The sequence below is a fragment of the Acyrthosiphon pisum genome, chromosome A2 (genome assembly GCF_005508785.2).
Source record: "Acyrthosiphon pisum isolate AL4f chromosome A2, pea_aphid_22Mar2018_4r6ur, whole genome shotgun sequence".
Taxonomy (NCBI): Eukaryota; Metazoa; Arthropoda; class Insecta; order Hemiptera; family Aphididae; genus Acyrthosiphon; species Acyrthosiphon pisum.
In genome coordinates this window covers 117,105,646-117,129,421 of record NC_042495.1, presented here as the reverse complement: position 1 = coordinate 117,129,421, position 23,776 = coordinate 117,105,646, and the positions used below count along the sequence as shown (strand labels likewise).

Sequence of the window (23,776 nt, the reverse complement as noted above, 5' to 3'; positions counted from 1 at the left end):
CCAGAGAGAGAAAACAAATAGTGCGCTGACATCCTCTTAATGTAATAAATTATATAAAATAAATAAATAAATAAACAAGATTTCGATCGAACTCAATTAATAAACTATTTTAATAAAATATTAGTGACTTTTGATAAGCCGTATACAATATAATAATAACAATTTAATTGATTTTGATTAAAATGTTATTATATATGAGCTACTATAGAATTAAAAAAAATAATATAACTTATGTACAGAATACACACATACACACATTTAATAGTATTAGGATATCTTAAGTTGTTGTGTACTATGGTAATGGGATAGTGCGTGGTGTATTATAATGCCCGTATATTATTATACGACAGTCGTGGTATTGCGAGGGCCTTGTGAACCGTAAAACATAATATATATCAATATATTATACGAATAATTGAACTGCTGTAGTAAAGTCGCCCATATCGTTTTAGGAGCGCCTGGCGAGCTTATATTAATAATGTATACGAGAGTTACAAAACTCATTTAGAAGGGTGTGCGGCTATCGCTGGGGCGATGGCGTGGTCTCTATATGCATATAATAATATGTTATATTATACAGGGAGATCCATTTAAATTTCAAAACTATAATTTTCCATGTGGATTTTGGTGTTTAACAAATATATATATACACATTAAGAAAAATATTCTAAAAATGTTTAATGTTTGCTTCAAATACCGTTGTACATGGCCCGATCACGATCTGATTTACACCGTTGCAACGTATTTAGCAGATTGCGTTCCGACGTTTTTTTGCCATAATCGATCATGATACAATTTTTTTTCACAGGAAATTTTTTAATAAGAAAATTTATATGTATTAAATAATAAAAAAAATGCACTACCATGGGTGTCTGTTTCATATGTGTAAACGATCGGTGCAAGTGACCAATAAAATATATTCCAATAAATATTGTACTCGGAAAATATAATGACTTTTAAGCTGTTCTAATAATGGACCCTGCTTAGCTGCCCATTTGTTCTACAACAACGTACAATAATAATAATAATACTAATAATTATAATTGCAAATGACTAGGACGACGTTCAATGGATACGATAAGCGTTTTTATCGCACTCAGTCCTTTGTTTTTCTTATTTGCTTGTGTCGTGATAGTCATATTTATATATACACAATTTATTACATATAATAGCTTGCGAGAACAAAACGCACGCGAAAAAGACCGAACACATAATGGGTAGTGTGTGTGTGTGTGTGTGTGTGTGTTTATATGTGTGCGTAGGGGAAGAGGGGTTGAGCTGAGATAGGACTCTATGTCTGAAGTAATTATCTGTGCTAGATAATATCTCAGAAATCACGATAAATACCTACTCATATAATATTATATAGCTACTATATTTTTTTTATAAAATTAAATAATTGATTCCGCGTATTCGAATTTTGTTTTCCTTTTCACACTTTTTAGGAAAATAGAATTCGCGTCGGATTAGGTGCAAAGAATACTATGCGTATAATATAATATTTTGATCTAGTCTGAGGGTGCATTATACGAAATGAAACTAAGGAGTAAGTAGTGCATTTGTGAAAATACTCGTCCTAATACCGTCAGCCCATCGAACATTCATTATATTTTTTCTTATAAATGCGCAAATAGGTATGTATATTTATAATACTGCAAGAAAAATATACGGAGAGAGTGAGTGAACAAGACAGGGATTTTGTGAATAATGGGCTCGTGTCGCGTTCACGTATGATAGATGGCAGAGCCATATTATACGTACTATATACATAGTATACATATTATTATGGTTTGCTCGAATCGCGGTAGGACTGTTATTAAAAGCTACCCCCGCAATAAAATATTTACTTTTAAAACCTCATTCCGGCTAGAGGTTTTTATTTTATTTTATTTTTTTCGTTTTCATTTTACCGTTTCAGTGCGTCGGTTAACTTTCTTTTGAAATGATGATTTACCTCCCTCCCCTACACACACCACACTCGACGTCATTGCGTGTCCTCGATCCCAAACCGGCCATCCGCACTAGTATAGGGACGTTCGCGCGTGTTGTATACTCCGCACCGCTTTGATATCATGACAGTCGTTCGTATGTATAATGCACTGTAATGTGTGTGTGTGTGTGTGTTGCCAGAGCATTGGACGCAACGAGTAAGGGTTTGACCATACATATTATAGAGTATACAGTATACGGTGTACCGTGGATAATAATCGGATAGATCGAGAAACACAATATAATATATTATTATGTGCATGAATGATAGTATTATATTATTATTATTATTATTATTATTTGTGCACACTCGATCGGCAGACAGTGGTTATACAGAACGTTATTATTATCGTCATCGCCGCAATCATTTGCGTATTATAATGTATTATAGTCTGACAAAACCGTTCTATACGTATATTGTTGTCGTTGGAGTATAGGGAAGATAAATGTCTACTAATAAATATCCGATACATATTATTATAAGGAGTGATCTATATATTTAACCGGCTGCATGATCCGAGTAAATATACGTATTGTAGTTTAAAGTGGAAAAAGTGTTAATAGACTTATACGATACCTATTTTAAAAAAATTGTTTATTAAACTTCACTTTTTCACAAATTAGTCTACTTTTTTATTGCTTTATTTAATAAACCACTTATCAAAATCATTAAAGAATTATAACTGTTTTCTGTCAAAATGTAACATTATTAATACTTTAAATTATGTAAAACTATTTTTACTCTCAAAAAACACAAATATTGACTTGGAAAATTTCGTGTTGCCTCATGAACAGGACCACTCTGTATATTATAATAATATCATTTCAACAATGTATACCAACACTATTGTATATTAATAATTATTTAGTGGCTATGTAGTAGTATCCTACTATTGGTAGTAGTAACGGAAATAGTCTAGGGGTTAGCCGATAGGAATATATTATACACTACAGACGCGGGGAGGATTATCCTCAGTGAATTTAATTTGACTCTATGATTCGAACACTGACGTCGTCGTAGTCGTCGCCTGCACCGAGTTAATACTGCCAATACTGTTTAGGTATGGTTTCTCATTCATAACTACCATGGTTCTCTTTCTGTACGGTTGTTACCTAAGCACTATATATTATTACTTTATATTCTCACCGAACGACTCTTCACCCATCCCAATAGTAGTGACTTGCGAGTGTATAATAATATATAATATTAATAAGATTAAAAATAACGACAATTGTTCTTGTGTCTGGTTTTTCGGTGAGCTTGAAGTGTTCATTCCATCATATGCCGTCATATTAAAAATAAGATAATATTATTATAAATTCAATAATATTATCAATCCATATAATAATAATAATTATTCTTATTATTATTATCTATATTATTCGCTGAGAACTATAGAACTGAATGATTTTCTAAAACGAGAGACTCACACGAACAGTATGATTAATGTATTAGTCACTGATAGATGTGTTGTACACCATACCAATATACTATATTACCTATGTCATTCGATTTTTTTTCACTCTAAAATACTACTTGAATTTATACGGGAAATCGTTTGGTTTTCGATGGCAGTCGTGCAAGGCGATGACTGTTACGGCCGCCGACGAACAATAACGAATAATCGTCGTATCGATAATGACAATAATATAATTACACAAATATCGCTTCAGCCCAACCTATACAGTGTGTTACGATTATTTTTTTTTTATTCATACGAAACGACGTTAACTTTTGAACTTAACTACGGTGCTCTGGGATATATTATACGTAAACGCAGACTGCTCCATTCTACAAATCCATTCACCGACCGTAAAAAACAGTAATAGCATCCCATTTTGTGATAAATGCAACGCGCTATATGTGTTTATATTATATTATATATCTTTCCTGGGTGGTATGTGAAAAATCAAAGGGTTGTGCTTGATATCGACCGTAGCCGTTATATAATAGTGTGATTACAAACACCGGTTAATTACAAATGTGCAGTTGTACCGCGATAATCATAATATTGTTTTCCTGTATGGCTGTTTATATTATATATGTCATAAAATAGAAATTGACATTGCAGACTATTTGTGCACAGGAATAATTCTAACTAAAACATTCGGTGCTTTAATAATAATTGATAATTAGCGTGTTATTAAAGCGCTGCATTTACTTTAGCAGTAAATTGAAAGGAACAATTTTTTATTCCGCATATATTTAGTGCAGGAGATTTCAAACATTGATACAATAATATGTGAAATCATATTGCTGCTACGTTTTTCCAAAATTTTATTCAAAAACAGTCAAAGGCCTAATATCCATTTTGCTTATATATAATAAATTGATATATTATGTATGTTATTAATCATTTGGTCGTTCGTCATCGGTTACACTGATCGGTCCTCTAAAAGCATCGAATCCATAATATCTTTCAAAATCACTCATTTCACGTGTATTTCCATTCGGGGACAGACAAGAACACATCATCACTCATTAATATATACCCTCAAAATACTCTAAACGTAAAACATTTCAAATAAATGTAGCTTGTATAATATATTACCCATGCTTGGATATCGTTATACGTACATTAGTATATAGGCATTGAAAATAATGTTATAAATAATTAAAATCGAATGAAATACCCCATGTTAACGAATCGGGTTCAAGAACCATTTCGGTACCTATATAAATTATTCGACGAGAATACAATGTTACATAATATTATAAGTAATGACCCGTTATTGTTATTATTATTACTTTTCCTGCTGGATATACAATAATGTATTGTAAAATATAATAATATTATACATCACATTAAATATTAAATTGGAATAAATCGCAATATTTCTGTAACAAGCACACTTACACTGATGCCGGGTGAAAGACACTTAGGGGAAACGGATGTCTTTTAGCTACTTTTTTCTTATTTTTACCAATTTGATATTGACGACGTGTTATTTTTGTTTTGTCCGTCTGCAGGTGGAGTGTAAAAAGGCGCAACCGAAGGAAGTGATGCTGCCGGCCAACCTGGCGAAAACGCGAGCAGCTGGCCGCGGAACTTACGGTGAGTTTATTGTTATGAAAAAACCAGGCGTGGGCTTATGCGCCGCCGGCGGTGGGTCGCGCGTGTGCCATCACCACCATCATCACCACCGTCTGGTGGGTGGTTCGTCGTCCGGCGCGCTTCACCACCAACACCACGGGGTCGTCGGGGGCGCGGCCGCCGCTGTGTTGGGGGGTGGTGGCGGTGGCGTTGGCTTTGGTGGGGGAGGCGTGGGTGGCGGGGGCGGTGGCGGCGCGATGATCGCGGCCACGCCAGCCGCCGCGGCCGCGGCCATCGGTTACCGTTTCGCACCGTACCCGCTGCCGCAACAGTCGGTGGCCGCCGCCGCGGTAGCCGCTAGTCAGCAGCAACAGCAGCAACAACAGCACCTTCTCCTCCACCATAACCACCACCAACACCAACAGCAGCAGCACCAGCAGCACCAGCAGCAGCTGCACCAGCAACAGCACCACCTTCAGCAACAGCAACATCTTCACCACCACCTCCAGCAACATCAGCCGGCGGCCGCGTCGCTCGTACAGTTACCGATGATCGGAGCAATGCAGCAGGCGGCCGCGTGCAAACGTCTGCTGGCCGCTGCGGCCGCCGGCGTCCGGTTGCCCGTATGCAACCCGCAGCCGCAACAGCCACCCCCGCAGACGGTCGCGTTTAATTTCCCCGAAGGTCTGGCGTTCGCTGTCCAGGGCGTTCCCGGCGCTGCTGACATTCCTGCTGCCCTTTATCAGACCGCCACCATACCGATAACGTTTTAAATTAATGCGCTTCCTCACCCCTACCTGAAATTAAAAACGTATACAACGACCAAAACCACTTTACTGCAGTGAAAACTACCCCTTCTCTCTTTTCCACGCTGTAGCAATTTTGATCCGCAGAAATCCTTTTTGGCTGATGGTTCAGAGCACTCCCTTAGCCAATGACAACCTCATATAAAAATGTAAATATTTCACGACGATCAAAACTGGTTTTTTGTTCTTCTCGCGAGCCGAGTTATATTATTATAACGAAAAAAAAAAATTAAAAAAAATAAAAATAAATAGAAGATTATTATATGTGTGCGATGGTATTATTATAATATTTGCGCTTGTGCCAAATGTGTTAATCCGGGAGAGCTTTGGGACTCATGTAGCGAAAAAATACAAACATTTTTTCTTGCGGCCTATGTTATACCGGTACCAAAATGGATGTGCTAGAACCGTAAGTTGACTATGTCTGATGTGGCCTGCTCTTGGTATTTGTTTATAAGTAATTGTTTTTTTTTTTTTGCTATTGTCAATATTAACCTAATTCCAGTAGCGTAGGTATTTATGTAATAATATCGTCGTCGTTGATAATGGTTTTCGACAAACGATTACATATAAAATGTAATCATGAGGACGAAACATTAACGAGTTTAGAATAGACAATTAATTATATATCGATCCAACATTAGAATATTATATTGTATCTATACAAATTTATTATATTATATTATAACAATATATATATTATTATATCTGTAGTATAGACTATACATATTATGTATATTATTATTACCTATTTGTGACGTTTTATGTATACAAAAAAACAGTTATTGTAAATTAATTTATTATAATTTTGTAATCACTTAGTCAGTAGCTAGTGGTTTGATGTCCCGTTTAGCTGCAACTCGTTTTTAAGTTTATTTTTTGAATTATATCATTATAACTATCTAAATTTAACATAATATCATATACACTCGAAAGAGTAAACTTTCGATTCATATTTCCAAAATAATTCATCATATCACTCGATTACCTATTACCTGTAACTTAGTTACTACCTAAACTAAGTTTATCTTTGTATTTAATAGTACCTATCTAATACGTTTCTACCTATATTTAAATACTGGAAACCGTTACATATCAAGTATTTTGAAAATTAACATAACCTACCGATTCACGCAACAATGTACCATAATATCATATTATGATAATCATATCGCACAGCACTCGAATATATAATAGTGGAAATATATTTTGAGATTTGTTATAGAGATTCGTTGAATATAATATTATTATAAATGACGTTCTAAAATTCCACTGTAAAGTCTTCCACGTCGCAGCATTTTTGCTATCTATTCTATAATAAATTTCCTTCCGATACGATCTCAGACGTACGTATTGTATTATATATTATTCGAAATCATTTGCACTTGTCGATTTGTTTTATTCTTATCGAACAGACTGATGTTGACGAAACCAAAAAACCAAATGCGTCGAAAAACTTAAAGATTTTAAGCTCGGGTTGAAAAAAAAAAACGTTAAATTTACAATAGGCACCTACAAATTTGTACAATACATGATTCAGTAGTTGAATGTTGTACTATCTCGCCCCCAAGTCGTCATTTCAGCATGTATATGATAAATATTGTACTACCTACATAATTATCGTTTGATTGTTTGTTTTAAACAATTTGTTCTTGCAGTATTATTTTGTGTATCAATACATCTAAGTCACCCATTCAAGTATTTATTTGTGTTATTTTTTTCTAGGCGTTTATCATTATTTATTATTATACAGCTCGTTTGGTGAAAAAAAAAGGTACTGGTTAAAGAATGATTTTTCTAAAATATGGATGTGATCAAAATGCGTAGGTTTTGCAGCTTTGTATAAGACCCTCGTGCCAATTTTTGTCGATAATACAAGACACACTACCCAAGCACCTACTACATATTTTGTTTTCTTATTTTATTTTTTTTTTATACATACACGAGATATATAACGTGATTTTTATTAAAAAAATAAAAAAATCTCGCCTAACGGACCAAACAGTTTGATGGGATTTTTTCATCATATTGTCCGACATTAATCGGCTTACGTTTTCCGAGGCATTATAAGCTCTTGCCAAAGTTCCGATCGATATTCTTTAGACGCTTTAAAAAATATATAAACTATATTTTCCCCTTCGCCTGCGCGCTTAATATATCGCGCGGGATGGATGTTATAGTTTCGTTTTACTGACAGCTCCGACTACGGGCCGGTCGCGTCCGAACCATTAGTTCAGAGAGATTTCATAGAAACCGCAAAGCTAAATAAAAACAGAAATGATTTATATTTTATTACTCCAAGTGCCAGAGGAGTAGGTCAGCGTGAGTATAGTATAATATGTATCACACGACTGAGTACCACAAACAACTCAAACAATACATTTTAATAAATTCATCGAAATATGGATTTAATTTCCCCCTCACTTAATAAGCGATTGGCCGAAGTTTACTATAATATTGATGTTAATATTTTCACCTGACAAATATCTATATCCCAAAAGAGTCAAAAGTCTTATTAAAACTTCAGTTTAACACAAACTGTTTTTCAATAGGAAAATCGATCCTTGAACCGGAAAACGTTCGTCGATTATTTTGTTATGTGATCCGTGGATTTTGTGTAGGTACGGGCGATCGAATTAAATGAAACCATCATTATCTGTATGTTATAATGAACACATATTTTTGAACAACACATAATTATTAGCCATAGCCTGCGCATTTGACGACCATCCATTAGGATAATAATTGTGAAATTAATAATCACAAACGAGCGTCGGTAATTCATAATGAATAATGATACATGATTTATATTATAAATAGCGTTATATTACTATATTATTATATTGTATTAGACCGAAGACGTTATAATATATTATTATGCGGTTCTTTTGGATTAGTTTTGATTATGTTTAGCGGACATTTTCACTGTAATTATCACTATATATTTATACGTTATATGACTAAATTATATTGTTTGTGTTAATAGATAGTGTTATTGGTTATATTGTAATGCATCCCAATAAAAACGAGCCGGGTCGGAAACCGCAGTATGTGTAATGGTTTCCAATTCGGCCGTACCTCAGTAACCGATAAAAAAAAAATTATATACATTGAAACGTGTCCATACGACCACATCTGGTCATACTAAAATCATCTTAACACGTACCTATATAGTGTTGTCATCCCGTTTTTTTTTATTTTTTGTTTTGTTTTTTTATTTATATACACTTAACTTCAATTTTTTTTCAAATTATTATTGTTTTATTTTAGATACCTTAATATTTTTCGTTCTTGGCAGAACATTAGACTTAGGTTTTTTCAACTTTTTTTACCTTCTTCGAAATTTAGTTAAAACTATAATTATTATGTTAATATTATTATTATTATTATTATATTTATATATATATATATGTAACACATAGTGTCTTATTATAGTTTAGCTTAGTCCTGAAAGCTCTCACTCAAAAATAATTAATGCGATTTCGAAAAATAACGACCGCCGCGTGATCCTCCATAATACCGTCCCAAAAATTTGATCATGTTTCAAATGCACACGTTTAAATGGATTGATAAATTGTACGATGAATGTTGTATTGACGAAACGAGTTATTTAATATTCTTAACATAATATAATTAATTGTATTGAATAATTTTATGATGTTAAACCGATAATAACTATAGTTTATTTTATATTAAAATATTAATATGCGTGATTTTTTTTTGATTTTTTTAGATTTTATGTGGCCATTGGGGACCTTGCCTGACGGTGAGTACCGTAATTACTTTCAATAGATTTATACAAAACAAATATGTATTTTTTTTTTACATTTCCATCTCGGGTGCGCCATAGTATTATATATTATTATTATTAATATTATATCGTTGCAGTCTCTTTTTTTACACCTGAATATAATTAATCGAACAAAGTTTAACGGGGGGGCTGCTGTCCGATTTCAGCGTCATTAGTAACGTAACACGTCAAGGCTGATGTGTAACGTCGTTACAAAATAATAAACATTACCTCTACCCTCTGCTCGCACGGGAGCCGCGACACAATAGAGAACCTATATATATATATATTATTATATATAGTCGAAGGGCCGATTGGTTGGATGATGACGGAGTTCCGGGTTGAGGGATGGTTGTAGGGGAGGGAAGTGTGTTCAGACAATGACAAATGGTCTCCCTCGCCCGTACCGGCACCAAGCCATGAGTGTTTGGGAGGGGGGGAACGAGGGTGGTAAAATGAGGGACATGCAGGCTGGGTATGAGGTGAATTGGGCTGGCTGGCTGACACTCGCTGTAGGGTTCGCATAACAAATTATTCTAAGACACGACTAATTCCTTTATCGTGTCCGGCGTTCCCGTCGTCGCAGTTCTCATTAATCCGTTCGATATGTATCGCGTCAAAACGATTCATTTTAATCATAATAATTTACAAGCAAAATGATATTAATTTCGTCCGTCAGAACTATAATATTATAATAGTATATACATTCTGTACGAACTTTTAATTTTAGTACAACGACGAAACGCAGTACGAAAATGTCATTGTGTGTCAAGCCATCGCCGTGGTCCTTATCGGTTGAAAAATAGTTTATTCGCAAAAAATAAAAATGACATTTCATGCATAATATAATATTAATGTTGTATATTCTTTTGTTTCGAGAGAAAACATTTGGAAAATCCCGAATATACACATATTATTTTTAAACGTTCATTTATCCGCAGCCGTTTTAATTACGGATAATAACTGCGTCAGCCGCTGGCTCGTTCTTTTTTCCATTTTTTCATTTTTTTTTTTTATTTAAGCCCCTTGTCACTCCAAAGCACTAGAAGGGATATGGCGAAGCTTTTCTGCTTTTCTGGTATGCCCGACAAATGGATTCGTGTACGTCCAAACAGTCATCGCGACAGTGCCAAGACAGATGATCGTCCCCTCGAGCCGCGCACTGTCGCGTTTGCGTTGCACGTGGGGTGGGATGGAAGGGAGGAGAAAAACATTTGACATTCATCCCTCTTTTTATACCGAATTTCCGCTCATTCAGAGAGATACTCGAGATCCGACCGGGGACGACGAATCACCATAATGAATTCGCGATATCAATCTTCGGTATACAAAATACCCTGCGAGTGCGTTTGTGCGGAGGGTCAGGGTGGGAGGGTGGCGGTAGCACTCGTCAGCGACCGACGAAATCGTGCGAAAACCATTATTTATGATGCTCACGTTATATTATTATTGCTGTTCCTCTTCTAGACTGTTGTAAATAATATATGTATATAATGTATATATGTTTACACTAGCCGTACTTCACATGACATATACAGTGTGCACGATATATGTATAATTACATATATTTTTGGGTGGTGAAATAATATTATCCTTCCGTCGAAAAACGGCGCCGATAAACACTCGAAAATCGTTGTTCGTTATAATAGATATCCCACTAACTTTGATTTGTCTTCACCACGTGACAAACGCGAAAACTATACTCATATAAATATTCTATAATATCGCATTCCGACCGTTCATCACGGGGTTTGAACCGAATATTTAAAATTGTTTGTATCGAAACCTACTTTATATTTTTTTATTACACAACAATACTTGCGAATTAAAAGTTTTTTTCCACAACTATATTCAGTTATTACCTTTAATAAAACATTTTATATAACCAAATCGCTTTTCTCGCAATTAAAATACTACTATTTACATTAATTTTTTTCGTACTTTAGGTACTTAATATGTATTAAATTATCTTAATAATATTATAATGTTCGTTAATTTCATCAGTATTTAGACTTTTTAATTATTATAAATCGTTTAAAATGAGGAATTAAGAACGTGACAAATTACAAAGTCTGTTGGTTTATTATTTTTAATATTATATTTATAATATATATATTCAAATTATGTAGCGTTTTATGTCGTTATTTATTTTGTTCTTGTAAAAATTTGCTTTTATAATACAAAATCTGACAATTATTTAAACGACGCACAATTAAGTAATGTTTAATTCATTGAGATATTAATATCTCATTTGGACGTAAAAGGAATAAGAGGAGATGTAATCACATTCATAAAATGTATAGTTTTGAGCTTTGCTGCGAGAGACGAAACAATAAATCACCCAACTCGTATAACAAAACATTATACATTCCAAGTTTGAATATAATATAATTCAAATAAAACAACTAGCAGCTCTCGATATTATGATTATTTTATAACGACCTAAAATAATACAAAATTACAATTAACTCATATAAGAACATTTTTAACGAGTGTTTATAATCTATTTTTAAATGGAATTTGCCGTGCAACTATATCGGATTAAATTATTAAAAATTACAAATGTTTCCAAACATATAGAAACGCGTCCTGATAATATTTCGTATTTGTGTTACGTAATTAAATAATGATATTATATAGATTAACAATATGAGCCCTCAAACTGGTACTTTATAAATAAAATACAATTATTTTGTGACGAGTTAAAACCGATTCTACATGCATATTAAAACAAAACTGACAATGACAAAAACACATTCATAGATATTATACATTATTGATACATAATACGTTGTTATATTATAATATTGTGTTGTCATCGAGTCTAGAGATGGAAAATATCTCGTCGAATGGTCTTAGTTTAGGAATTATTGTTGGGCATTGATAACTTTTCCACTAGGTTTAATCGCAAAAATTATTATCACTAGGTACGAAATACTATTTTTTTTAAATAATTTTTTCACCAAATCTCACTTTCACTTTGACAAAATATATGAAATCGTATTATTAGATAAAAGTATTGAACGTTTCGGTCAACGGACTGCAGTGGTAACTTGAATGACGTGTATTGCTTATGGACTTCTACAATGAATACAAAAGAAGTGGAATACGTTGGGTGAAATGTCATCCCTCTACACGTTTTAATTCAAGCATTTCACTCACCCATACTCGATTTCCTATAAAAATGTTACCACTTCCTTAGGGGACTTCTATAATCGATTACACGTTGCTACTATTAACATCAGGCGCATAGAACTAAGTACAATGTGCACTTAAAATAATATTTTAAAGTTTTTTTATCGTATAAGTCCTGCAGGGGCTCATGATTTGTGAACATAATATTTAGTATATTCATTATGTGGGCGTACATATTTAGTTAAATAATACTTTTAATGTCTTTTAATGTTTAATATTTAAAATATGGAGTATAGTTTATTCAATATTAAATATTTTATTCCATTAATGACCAAACTGATTTTTTTTTTTATCAATTTCATAGTAATAAAAAGCGATGAAAAGAAAACATCAGTTTGAAATTTACTGTATATTAGAAACCAACAAACCGATCTGTTTAGTGTTTTCCACTACTTCTCTAAACTCGAATACGCACAACGCCGTCTTGGGCTTAGCATAATATTATTGTAGTTGATTACTTTTGAGCTGCAGATACGACATTTAAAATAAAATAAATATTTGCACACGCAAGATTCCTAGTGGTATCCTATATAGTGGCGTTCTCGTCATCCTTCGTCACATATAGCGACAACCACCCTGTATACAATATGTTATATTATTTGTATATAATATGCCGACTGCCGACGGTATAAATGTCTGGCCATTTCGTCGTAACTTCCGGGCGTGCAACGATATAATATATAATCATGATATACCCTATATGCGTTCGTTCCCGTACGATATATGTATCTTATGGCTTATACGTAGTGGCGCGTATACGCTCATTTCCGTTTTCAACGCGCGTTTATATTATTATTATCATCATTGTTATTTTTACGGTTATTGTTATCGTTATCGTTTTACTTTGAACAATTTTCCCGTGTATATAATAATATACTAATCACGTATGTGTGTTTGTGTTTCAGGTTTTCCGGCGGCTGCGTACGCGGCTTACGCCTCTAGCCGAGGTTTTTCGGGTTACCCTAGTTTCGGACTCTCGTATCCAGCAGGTAATAACCACGCACAGGTCACTGTGCTCCCTTTTCCCGCACTGCTTGACCATCACCACAACCATCACAACACCCATCCTTTCTATATGCATGCCATGCCTCTGTGAACATAATTATTATTATTACTATTATTATTATTATTATTATTATTATTATTATTATTATTCTTATTATTATTATATTATATTATTATTATTATTATTATTATTATTATTATTATTATTATTATTATTATTAATGACGACACCAGTGCTCCGGGTCGAATTCGCAAAACCGAAAGTGTCATCCGCTCCGTCGGTTTCCATCGTTGAGATTTGCGCATAAAATATTTCAATTATAATATAATATTATATTATACTCGTTGCACTGTTCGCCGGACGCCAACACCGATGACCTCCCTACACCCAACCCCATGGAGTGATATCGCATCCCTCTTCGACCTATAATACAACTATTACCTACGTACAATATTCACGTGTGTGTTTGTTTATATTATAATATTTTTCATTGTTTGTGTGTGCGTGTGTTTGTGTTTATTGTTTGTTTCTCCGCCACCATATCGTCGTCCACTGTTGTGTGTATTGCTCGTCGTCTGAGTTTCTTATTTTTTCGTTTTATTTATACTCATATTTATTATATTACTCACTCACTCTTAAGTTTTCTTATCCGTAACAATGATCATATTATCAAATGTGCGAGACGTGGTTTGCGAACGTTCGGCCCAGACGCTCGGCCGGAATATTGCTCTCTTATAAAAAAATTTTGCTATATAAACGTAAAAAAAAAATACATACATAAAATGTATCACTTAAATATTACTATAATATACTATCATGTGTCTATGCGCTTACTTATTATTTACTTTTATTGTAATAACAATAATTTATTTTATTATGCGTTTTAAATCGGCTACCGCTAACATTATATACAGTATGTTTATGTATATATTATATACATTTACATATTTTGAGTCGTCCATAATACGTCTCGCTTTCGGTCTGTTGTTGATTTTTTTCGTTTTTTTTTTTTTTTAATGTTCCAGGGGGGTGGGTTCATTTATTTAACATTTCATTGATCATTAGGTATACATATGGGACGTTATTATATATTATACATTATATAATTATTATTATATTAATCAATTAAAAAAAAAAAAACAAAACAAACTTCGAAACCGTTTCACGCCCGAGACGATATATTATATAATATTACCTTTATTGCATATATTTTTATCTTGTCGGTATTACGCGACTAAGTCGTTGTCGGTCTTAAACTGTCATTAATTTTATATCATAATGTGATACTCATGACGACGGCGACAACGACAACGACGACGATGACGACAAGTCGATATTACATACGATATTCATAGTAGAGAGGATAATATTCTTCACGGTATTCAAGCCGTACGATTTTTTTTCACGCGAGTTAAATAAATTCTAGTCGTTTTTTATAATATAACATAATATACATATAATATAGTGACCGGTTAGAATAATATAATATATAATTCCGGTAGTAAATTAAATATTATTATTATTATTCAAACTTGCGCGTTAGTTTAGGTTTACGTATAATAATATATAAAATATAATAATAATATAATATACGATATTAATTAAACGTACGTTTCTCGATTCACGACTATAATATACATTATAATATTAATTATTATTATCATCGACTTATAGATTTAGACATTTTTAATTACGATGTTTACTAGGTTAATACAATTATTATAATATATTATATTGTATGTTTAACGAACAAACTTAGGCTTAGCAAAACGAATATATATATAGTAGTAAATATGATATAGTATAATATTATTATTAGGGACAAGTGTAAATTTGCAAAAATAAAAAACAAAAAAAACACTGTTATTGAAACGAATATAATTGAAAACGATATATGTTCATCGCCACGATGGTTTCTATTTATTGTCATAATATTGTTTGCTTCGTTTTATTTTTTTTTTGTTTTTAACACATAATTGTTTGTTTTTTTTTTAATCTGTTATTATAATTTTTTTTTCTACTCTCCAACGATGTACCTTTTTTTTTGTTTCTTCAAATGTGTTACAAAATAAAGTTCACGGCCGTTTGCCTATTATAATATAAATATACATATTATATTATATATCGGTTTATAACCTATAAATGTCACGACTAAAATAATTAATCAAAAATTCTGTGATAAATCGCTATATACCGTTGTACATTATTTGCGTGTATTATAATATTATTATAATTCATATAGTAATAATCTTTTGGTTTTGTTTCGTTTTGGATATATTTTTTTTTTTAAGAACCATTCTTTTTGTCTACAATTTTTTCATTAATATTTTGTTGTTACCGCGTCGAATTTTTACCCGTTAACGTTTGTCATCGCTTCGATATAGTAATAATATTACACACTTTTAATAGTGCCGCGTCAACTATATAAGTTTTTTTTATAAATTTTTTTTGTTTGTTACGATCGTTGCAATTCATGTATACTACTACTATTCTAGTGTGTGTCCGTACAACCATTTTGTGTACACAAAAAAATGTTATTATGTATATTGCTATGAAACGGGTTAGTCAATTAATTAATAATGTCAGTCCGATAGTTCACAGTAGCATGGTCCAATGTGTTTCATTACGGCAAAATAATTTTAATACATATATATATATATATATATATATAAATATATATATAGTAAAACAATAACGAAAAAAAAATATACGAAAACAATTATTAATATAATATAGCATATTGTGTTATATATTATGTTTAATGGAATTGTTACACTGTTCTTTGGCCCGAGGGTCCGACTAGTCTAATTTTTTTTTCTTCATTCTGTCAGAGAAGGTTCCCAGTAAAATTAAACGGCTAGGTGTTTTTAATGTTAAATATTAGGAAATAATATTATTTAGATTTAAGAAACTTATTTAAAACACAATATTCAGCAATATTATGTAAATGTTTATATTATATTATAAACGAATGATGATGACCCAATTATACTATGTGGGATTCTCGTTGTTAAATATAATTATCCTATACTTTATGTTTGTAATTTTAAAAGTTAATTATTACTGTATTGTAATACTATAAAATAATGATAATTATTGTTTTATAACAATGTATAATATGGGCAATTTAATGTCTCATAATAAAAATCTATTATGTTACATACAATGATTATTCTATAAAATAAATTTAAATAAATTATTGATAATATACAAATCACAAATGTTTTAATTTATGTAGGAGTACATTTTTGATTTATATCGACCAGATATACGTTCTTTAAAATTGATTATATTTCTTTAATTTTATTATATTTTTTTTCGTTATTATTATTTTAATTTTTTTCTTTCTCTCTACCGTAATACATCCCAAAGGCTCATCCATTCAAAGGAGGTTTTGCATAATTCATTATTTTATTTTTTTTACTTCCAATCCTGGTGCTTAAAAACAATTTGTTTCGATTGACGGCGTCGTCTGAAACCAACGACCGCAAAGTATACCGTACCGATTTGCATTATTTTCGTTTTGTATATCATATAAGACCCTCTATATCCATCTCTCTCTCTCTGTAAATATATATATATATATTTATATATACACATACACTCAAATAATATATTTTCAAATATATTACAATATTATTATATTTGGCCGAGCTACTTATTGTAGTTACTATAATATATATTTTAGTTTTTTGCCTGAGCTGTGGAATATAAAATCCAAATTAGATTTCCTCATTAGCGTAGAAGACGTGCGTCCTCGTATATTATATACATAAACGTTACCGTATTATATCGTATCGTACCTTCGTTGAGTTGAGTTGAAATTTGTTGTTGTTTTTAGAATATGTTATTTATTTATTTGTCAATGTATTTGTTTGAAACGTTTCAATACAATGATCAAATTTTCAATTCTTTTGTTTGTTTGTTTGTACGTTTTGTTTTTGTTTTATTTTTAACATTTTGTAGGGGTCGCCATTATCGGGACCAGACCTCGGTGCGGTATTACTCCAGCCCAATGCCATAACGGTAAACTATTCATCATTACATTTTTTTCGATTTTGTCATATTATTATACCAACCATAACGTACAAAACGATAATAATATTAGACGGTCATACATTATTGTAATATTGTTATTATTACGACCGCGACACGATAAACTCCTATAGGTATAATATAGGTACTATATGATATAATACTATAGCTGCACTTGCCGGGAAAGACATCCGGAGGATTAGACGATCTTGTTTTTAGTGTTCTGCACCTGTGCTGTGCGTAGGATAATATTATCATCATCGTTATTATTATTATTATTATTATTACTCATTTATGTTAACCCTTAACCGATATTAGTATATATTATATTATATAGGTGTAATATAACGCGTGCGTCGTATATTATTATACTATAATTTAATGAACAAATGTACCTATAATATCGTACATACTTCACCATGAAGAATATTATAGGCACATTAAAGTTTTGAACACGTATTAATATTACTATTATTGTTATTATTATTATACGTCCTTTTTGATGGCACAAACGTAATATTTCGTCTAGTTGACATAATAATAAAAAATCTTATAATTTTGCAACGGCCGAAACGAAATTCGAATGATACGAGGAGGTTACATAATATTATACTAAACAAAATTGAAAATATTATAATATTATATCATGTTATGGGTGACGTCAGTCCGGGAAAGATTCCAAACATAACCGATGTAGATGGATGAGTCTCTTGGATATTTCATTTATTTTCTCTTATTCCTCATATATACTGGATTTTTACGTATTTATTTATCTTTTCTGTTATTATTATCTTTTTTTTTTATTTATTCATTTTACCAATAACGACGCAGCTCGTTTCGGAAACGTAACAGCAGCGATTTTTTTTGTTTTGATTTTTTTTTTCTGTTGTATTTGGTCTATACAAGTCATATATCTCATCCCAACTATATACATATAATACACGGGTTGACCCCGAACCGTGCGTAAAACCATATATGATATGAGTATACGAATACGGAAAAAAAAAGACAATATTTATATACAAAAACAAACGGAAGAGCGATGTAATAAAGGTGTGTGTATGCTATATCCAACCGACGGTGGTGTGCGCGGCATATCGAAGAATACGCAGATGTTTCCTGACGATTTCTTCTCCGATAGACACGAGTAAATATTCAATATTAAAATTTATATACAATAAGTATATACTACGTATTATACTATTATTATTATTATTATTATTATTATTACTATTATTTATTTATTAATTTTTTTTAGCGGTATGAAAAAATCGTTCCGTTCCCAAAATTTGATTGTTTCCGTCTAATATTTAATAATAACACCTGCAGTAGAAGTCTGGCGAATAACTTTTGCACGTTACAAGTTTTATCAGTATTTCACTCTTCCTCTTTGAATAATTGAAAAGTTAAAGTTTAATCGAATTTTCGAGCCCGGAGATGTAGCTTACACATTTAAAACTCAATATAAATATTCCTCATAGAGTTCTTGGCCAGGCTTACTGTATATAATATTATTCATATTCATATTCATATTAATATTATTATTATTATTATTATATTTGTTATTATTATTATTATTATTATTATTGATTATACATACTGTAGTGATTTTAGCCTAGTGGTATAGACTTAGCTATTATCCCGTTCGAATTGAACAAACATAATAATATTTTGTATTTATCTTGTATAGTTATTATACTTTACATAGTGGCTTAAAATAGTAAAGAAAGACTTAAACGCAGTAATAATACCTAAACTCAATCGCGTGTTTGTTGAACACGATATTGGTAATATAATTTCGTGGTCGCGGTGACAATAATAATAATGTAATATTATTATTATTTTATTCGTTAATGTGGTGTGCGCACTGTGATATAATATTTTATAATTTTTGTTGTCGTTAAGATTTCTTATCTAGATAAGCCAGCTACACCACTGCTCGTTCCGATCCAACTGATGACATTTTATAATATCATTGTAATAATAATATAATAACCGTGGTAAAACGATTACCGTACATGCACAAGAAAGTCTGATCACAATATACATTATATCACTGTTCGACGATGTATTATTGTGTTGCCCGGCGCTTTCGCTGTACGATATCGGTTTATTTCAAATACACTATTATTCATACAGTTGGTCGTGTACAATAGTAATATATTATGATATAGTATTATTGTGTGTATTAAAGTGTATAAGTATTTACTTAGATCGTATAGTTACTTATATTATATTAGTACCGATATTATACATATTTTTACCTATTATTATTATTTTTATAACATATTTTATTTAGTAAAATAAAATAATATTTAGTACATTTGAAAATGTAAGTGTACGACACACGCTAGTTTGTTTAGACGAGTTTTAAAAACCGTATATATGATAATATATTATATATAGATACATATATACTTATTCTACTATCTATAGTCCGTATATACAGCATTGAAACGTTCCCTATTATCTATTATAACTATTTGTATTAGTTTTTATTATTATTACTATTAATTATCTATTATTAATTATTATTATTATTTTCGAGTATATTATATTAGTATGTACCCAGAGTATCGTATTTTAATATTAGATTATCAGTATTTCGACTATGTCTATGTACGTATGTACTTTATTCAATATATTATAGTCAGTTGACTGTGTTAGGTGTCAATGGACTATATTAAGTTATTGAATATCCATCGTAATATAGCTAAATATATATGTAAATATCTAATTTAATATATTACTCAAAGATTTTTTTGTAGGTATGTAGCATGGTTATTTAGACAACCGTGGCATAATATTGAAATGTTTGCTGTTCATGACAGTAAAAATTAATTTAAAAGAATATAATCTTTTTTTTACGCCATAACGGTCTACTACAGCATTGTTGAGGATCGTTCTCCAAAGGGGGCTTCACCATTTGCTACAATGTTACAATACGGTTTTATGAGACGGGTTTTTTATTTTATTAATTTCATTCCAGTGATGATCTATAACTATTTTTTTTTCTTTTGCCCGGGTTGATAATTTTCCGATTAGGCTTCCCGAAGTAGAAGATAAAGCTGCATGCCACGGTGTGTTTATTTATTCTGAATATTATTTTCAGTTAATTTATTTCGCCAGATGGCGACGATGACAAACAAATTCCGGAACACCCGGATGATTGATTATCTGTTTCTCTGCTCGCTCACTCTGCCTGTTCTCCCCCGTCCGACACCCAGCGACCAATAAATGAGGGGGCGGGGTCCTCCCTACACCTCCTACCACACGCACTTGGTGGTAAAAAATTCATCATCAAATCCGTGGTCATGCATTAATGTAACAGTCCGGCGACCTCAGTCGGAAAGCTTTATCCGGAAGTAATCATAAAAAAATCCGATATCCGCTTCTCTTGAACAAAAAAAAATATTGCCGATCACACGCACATACACAAACACACACACACACACACACACATACACACACACCTATATAATAATAGAGAGGAGAAATCCTATCTCGTTCGATGTTCAGTTGATAAATGATAGTTTATATTATACACTGGGCCGGAGGAAAAAAAAATATATATCTATATAAAAAAAGTAATTGCGATTCCGTGGTTTTATGCGTTTTACGAGCAGCGGAGAGTGGCTGGCGGGTATTGCGATTGTTATGGTTTTTATGTGCCGGCGTTCGTTAATGTCCACATTATTGCTAGATAAAGGGTTCCTCCGTAAAGCCCCTGCAGCAGGTCTGTTATCCAAATGCCAGTCGCATTAAAAAAAAAAAAAAAAAAAAAACGAAAACGAAAAAAAATATAAAACTAAAACAGAAAACAAAAAAAATAAAATAAAAAATGAAATAAAATAAAACAAAAACGACAAACAACCGAACCTCTCGGCCGCGCACTCCGCGTTTGCGGCGGAGAGCTTTAGCAGTCAGATTCGTTTTTACTTTATTTCCAGACGTTTTCCGAATTCCGCGCGTCTATATGTGTATAGTAATAATAATAATATAATACGGGCCATCCGAGCACATGTTGGATGATTATGGTGGCCTCAGCGAATAATTTTATCGTCGGAAATATTTTTTTATTGTTGTACATGCGTATTCCACCGCGCATAATATGATAGAATATATTATATCCGCGATAGGGTTATGGTCGGCGGCGGGTGGGGTACCTATATAATATATGATATCATATACATTCACGCACGACGGCTGTTATTGTATATTGTTTCTACGTTTGTATATAAGCAACCATACACATATATAATATTGCTACTCGCTGTGTGCGTTTATCGTTTCTGACTACGTCGGGCGCGCCCACCATCGTCGCACAAACTGTAATCGCGTCCCCCGGAAGAATATATGCGGATTAGCGCGTTGCACTAAATTGCGGCTTTGATTCGGACGGAATTTTTGAACCGACGTGAGGCTCTCGAATAGATGCAATAATAATTGTCTAAAACTACGCAAACACTCTTTATATTATAATATTATACCATGAACGGGGTCGCACTAATATAATATTCGTTTGTATATTTATACTGTGTATATAAGGTGGACGGTCACTGTAAACTTATAATCGCCCTCCATCCACCACGCACCTTCACTGTATACGCGTCCTACTCGCGTTACAGTTTGTTGACTTAGACTCAGCGCAGAAATATATACAATGTATTTGTAGGATCGATGGAGTTCATGGCCAGGAAACTGTTATAAAAAAAAAAATAATAATGACCGTCGAACAGTACAAATCGAGTGTACGTAAACTTTTTTGTTCGAATTGAGTTGCCGTGCTTTCTAAAGTTTTCCGGTTTGTTTTCGTTCTACGCTCCAGAGTGCCCAAGTCCTAAATATACGACGACAATAATACTAACAATAACAACACTTGTACTTTGCACATAAGATTTCTTCGGTTGTTAGACGCGCTCGACGGTCTCGACTGGTCCGCGAAACCGTCTACGGAAGCGTATAATATAATATACGACTCCCCCCCCCCCTCACCAACATTCTGCCTGAAATGTTCATTAGAAATTTTACGTTTTCTGAACTCCAATCGATAGTACACAGATCATAACAATATATCATAAGGATCGGCGAGGACGAGTACATATTCGACAGACGCGACGAAGTAGCAGTTCGATGGAATACAGTCGCGTGCGCGGGCGGGTATGAGGCCAAAAATTATTTTGCCAACTGGAAAACCAGCATACCCGAATTTATCGCATTATCCACTCTGGTTCAACAATAACTTTTGGAGGGCGTGCATAAGTCATACACATTTTATATACTATATATACGAGCGTGCGTGCTGTGATATATAGCCGCGAGTTATCGTTTTTGCTCATTGTCACGAACGTATCGCACAATAATTGGACGCCGCGGTATAATATGCGATATAATAATATAATACATAAATCGTCGGATTTCTTCTTTTGCAAATACTACAATAATAATAATAATAATAATAATACGTGAACCGTATCGCCACACCAGCCGGGCGACCGTTTGTTTTCGGGAACTCCGGCAGAAAAGTTTTCGTAAACAATGATGTTTCCAGTACTGCCTCCGTTATTCCTTTGCGAAACAAAAACGAATGTTTTCGAGACCCTATAGACCGATAAAACACGATATTCGCCCCACACTCTGCGTATATATACTTAGTGCAGCGGTGCTGCGTTATCGCAATACGGCGCAGTGTGTGCTATTATCTAAATCGTCGCTGTTATAATATTATAATAATAATATAATAATCATCGACGCAGAGATGGAAACCGACCGGAGGCGAAACTTTAGACCACACGGCCACCGACAGAACCCGACTCTCGGTCGTTATTCGCAATAATTATAATAGTTATTATTATAATCGTATAATGAATCGGTATTATATTAAACTATTAACCTCGTATCTATGGCAAGGTTGCACACT

At 32.7% G+C, this 23,776-nt stretch overlaps 1 protein-coding gene across 8 annotated transcripts in view; it reads left to right on the top strand.

Moving 5' to 3' along the window:
* The window catches only part of LOC100572393 (RNA-binding protein Musashi homolog Rbp6), a 399,006-nt gene that overhangs the window by 353,419 nt on the left and 21,811 nt on the right, over nucleotides 1–23,776 (top strand). For 7 of the 8 annotated variants that reach the window (XM_029489719.1, XM_029489716.1, XM_029489717.1 and 4 more), the window contains 4 exons: nucleotides 4,961–5,045; nucleotides 9,564–9,596; nucleotides 13,721–13,804; nucleotides 17,788–17,847. In XM_029489719.1, coding sequence (XP_029345579.1) covers nucleotides 4,961–5,045; nucleotides 9,564–9,596; nucleotides 13,721–13,804; nucleotides 17,788–17,847 — 262 coding nt within the window. The remainder of the gene's footprint in view (nucleotides 1–4,960; nucleotides 5,046–9,563; nucleotides 9,597–13,720; nucleotides 13,805–17,787; nucleotides 17,848–23,776) is intronic. The other variant, XM_029489718.1, reaches the window with a different exon arrangement.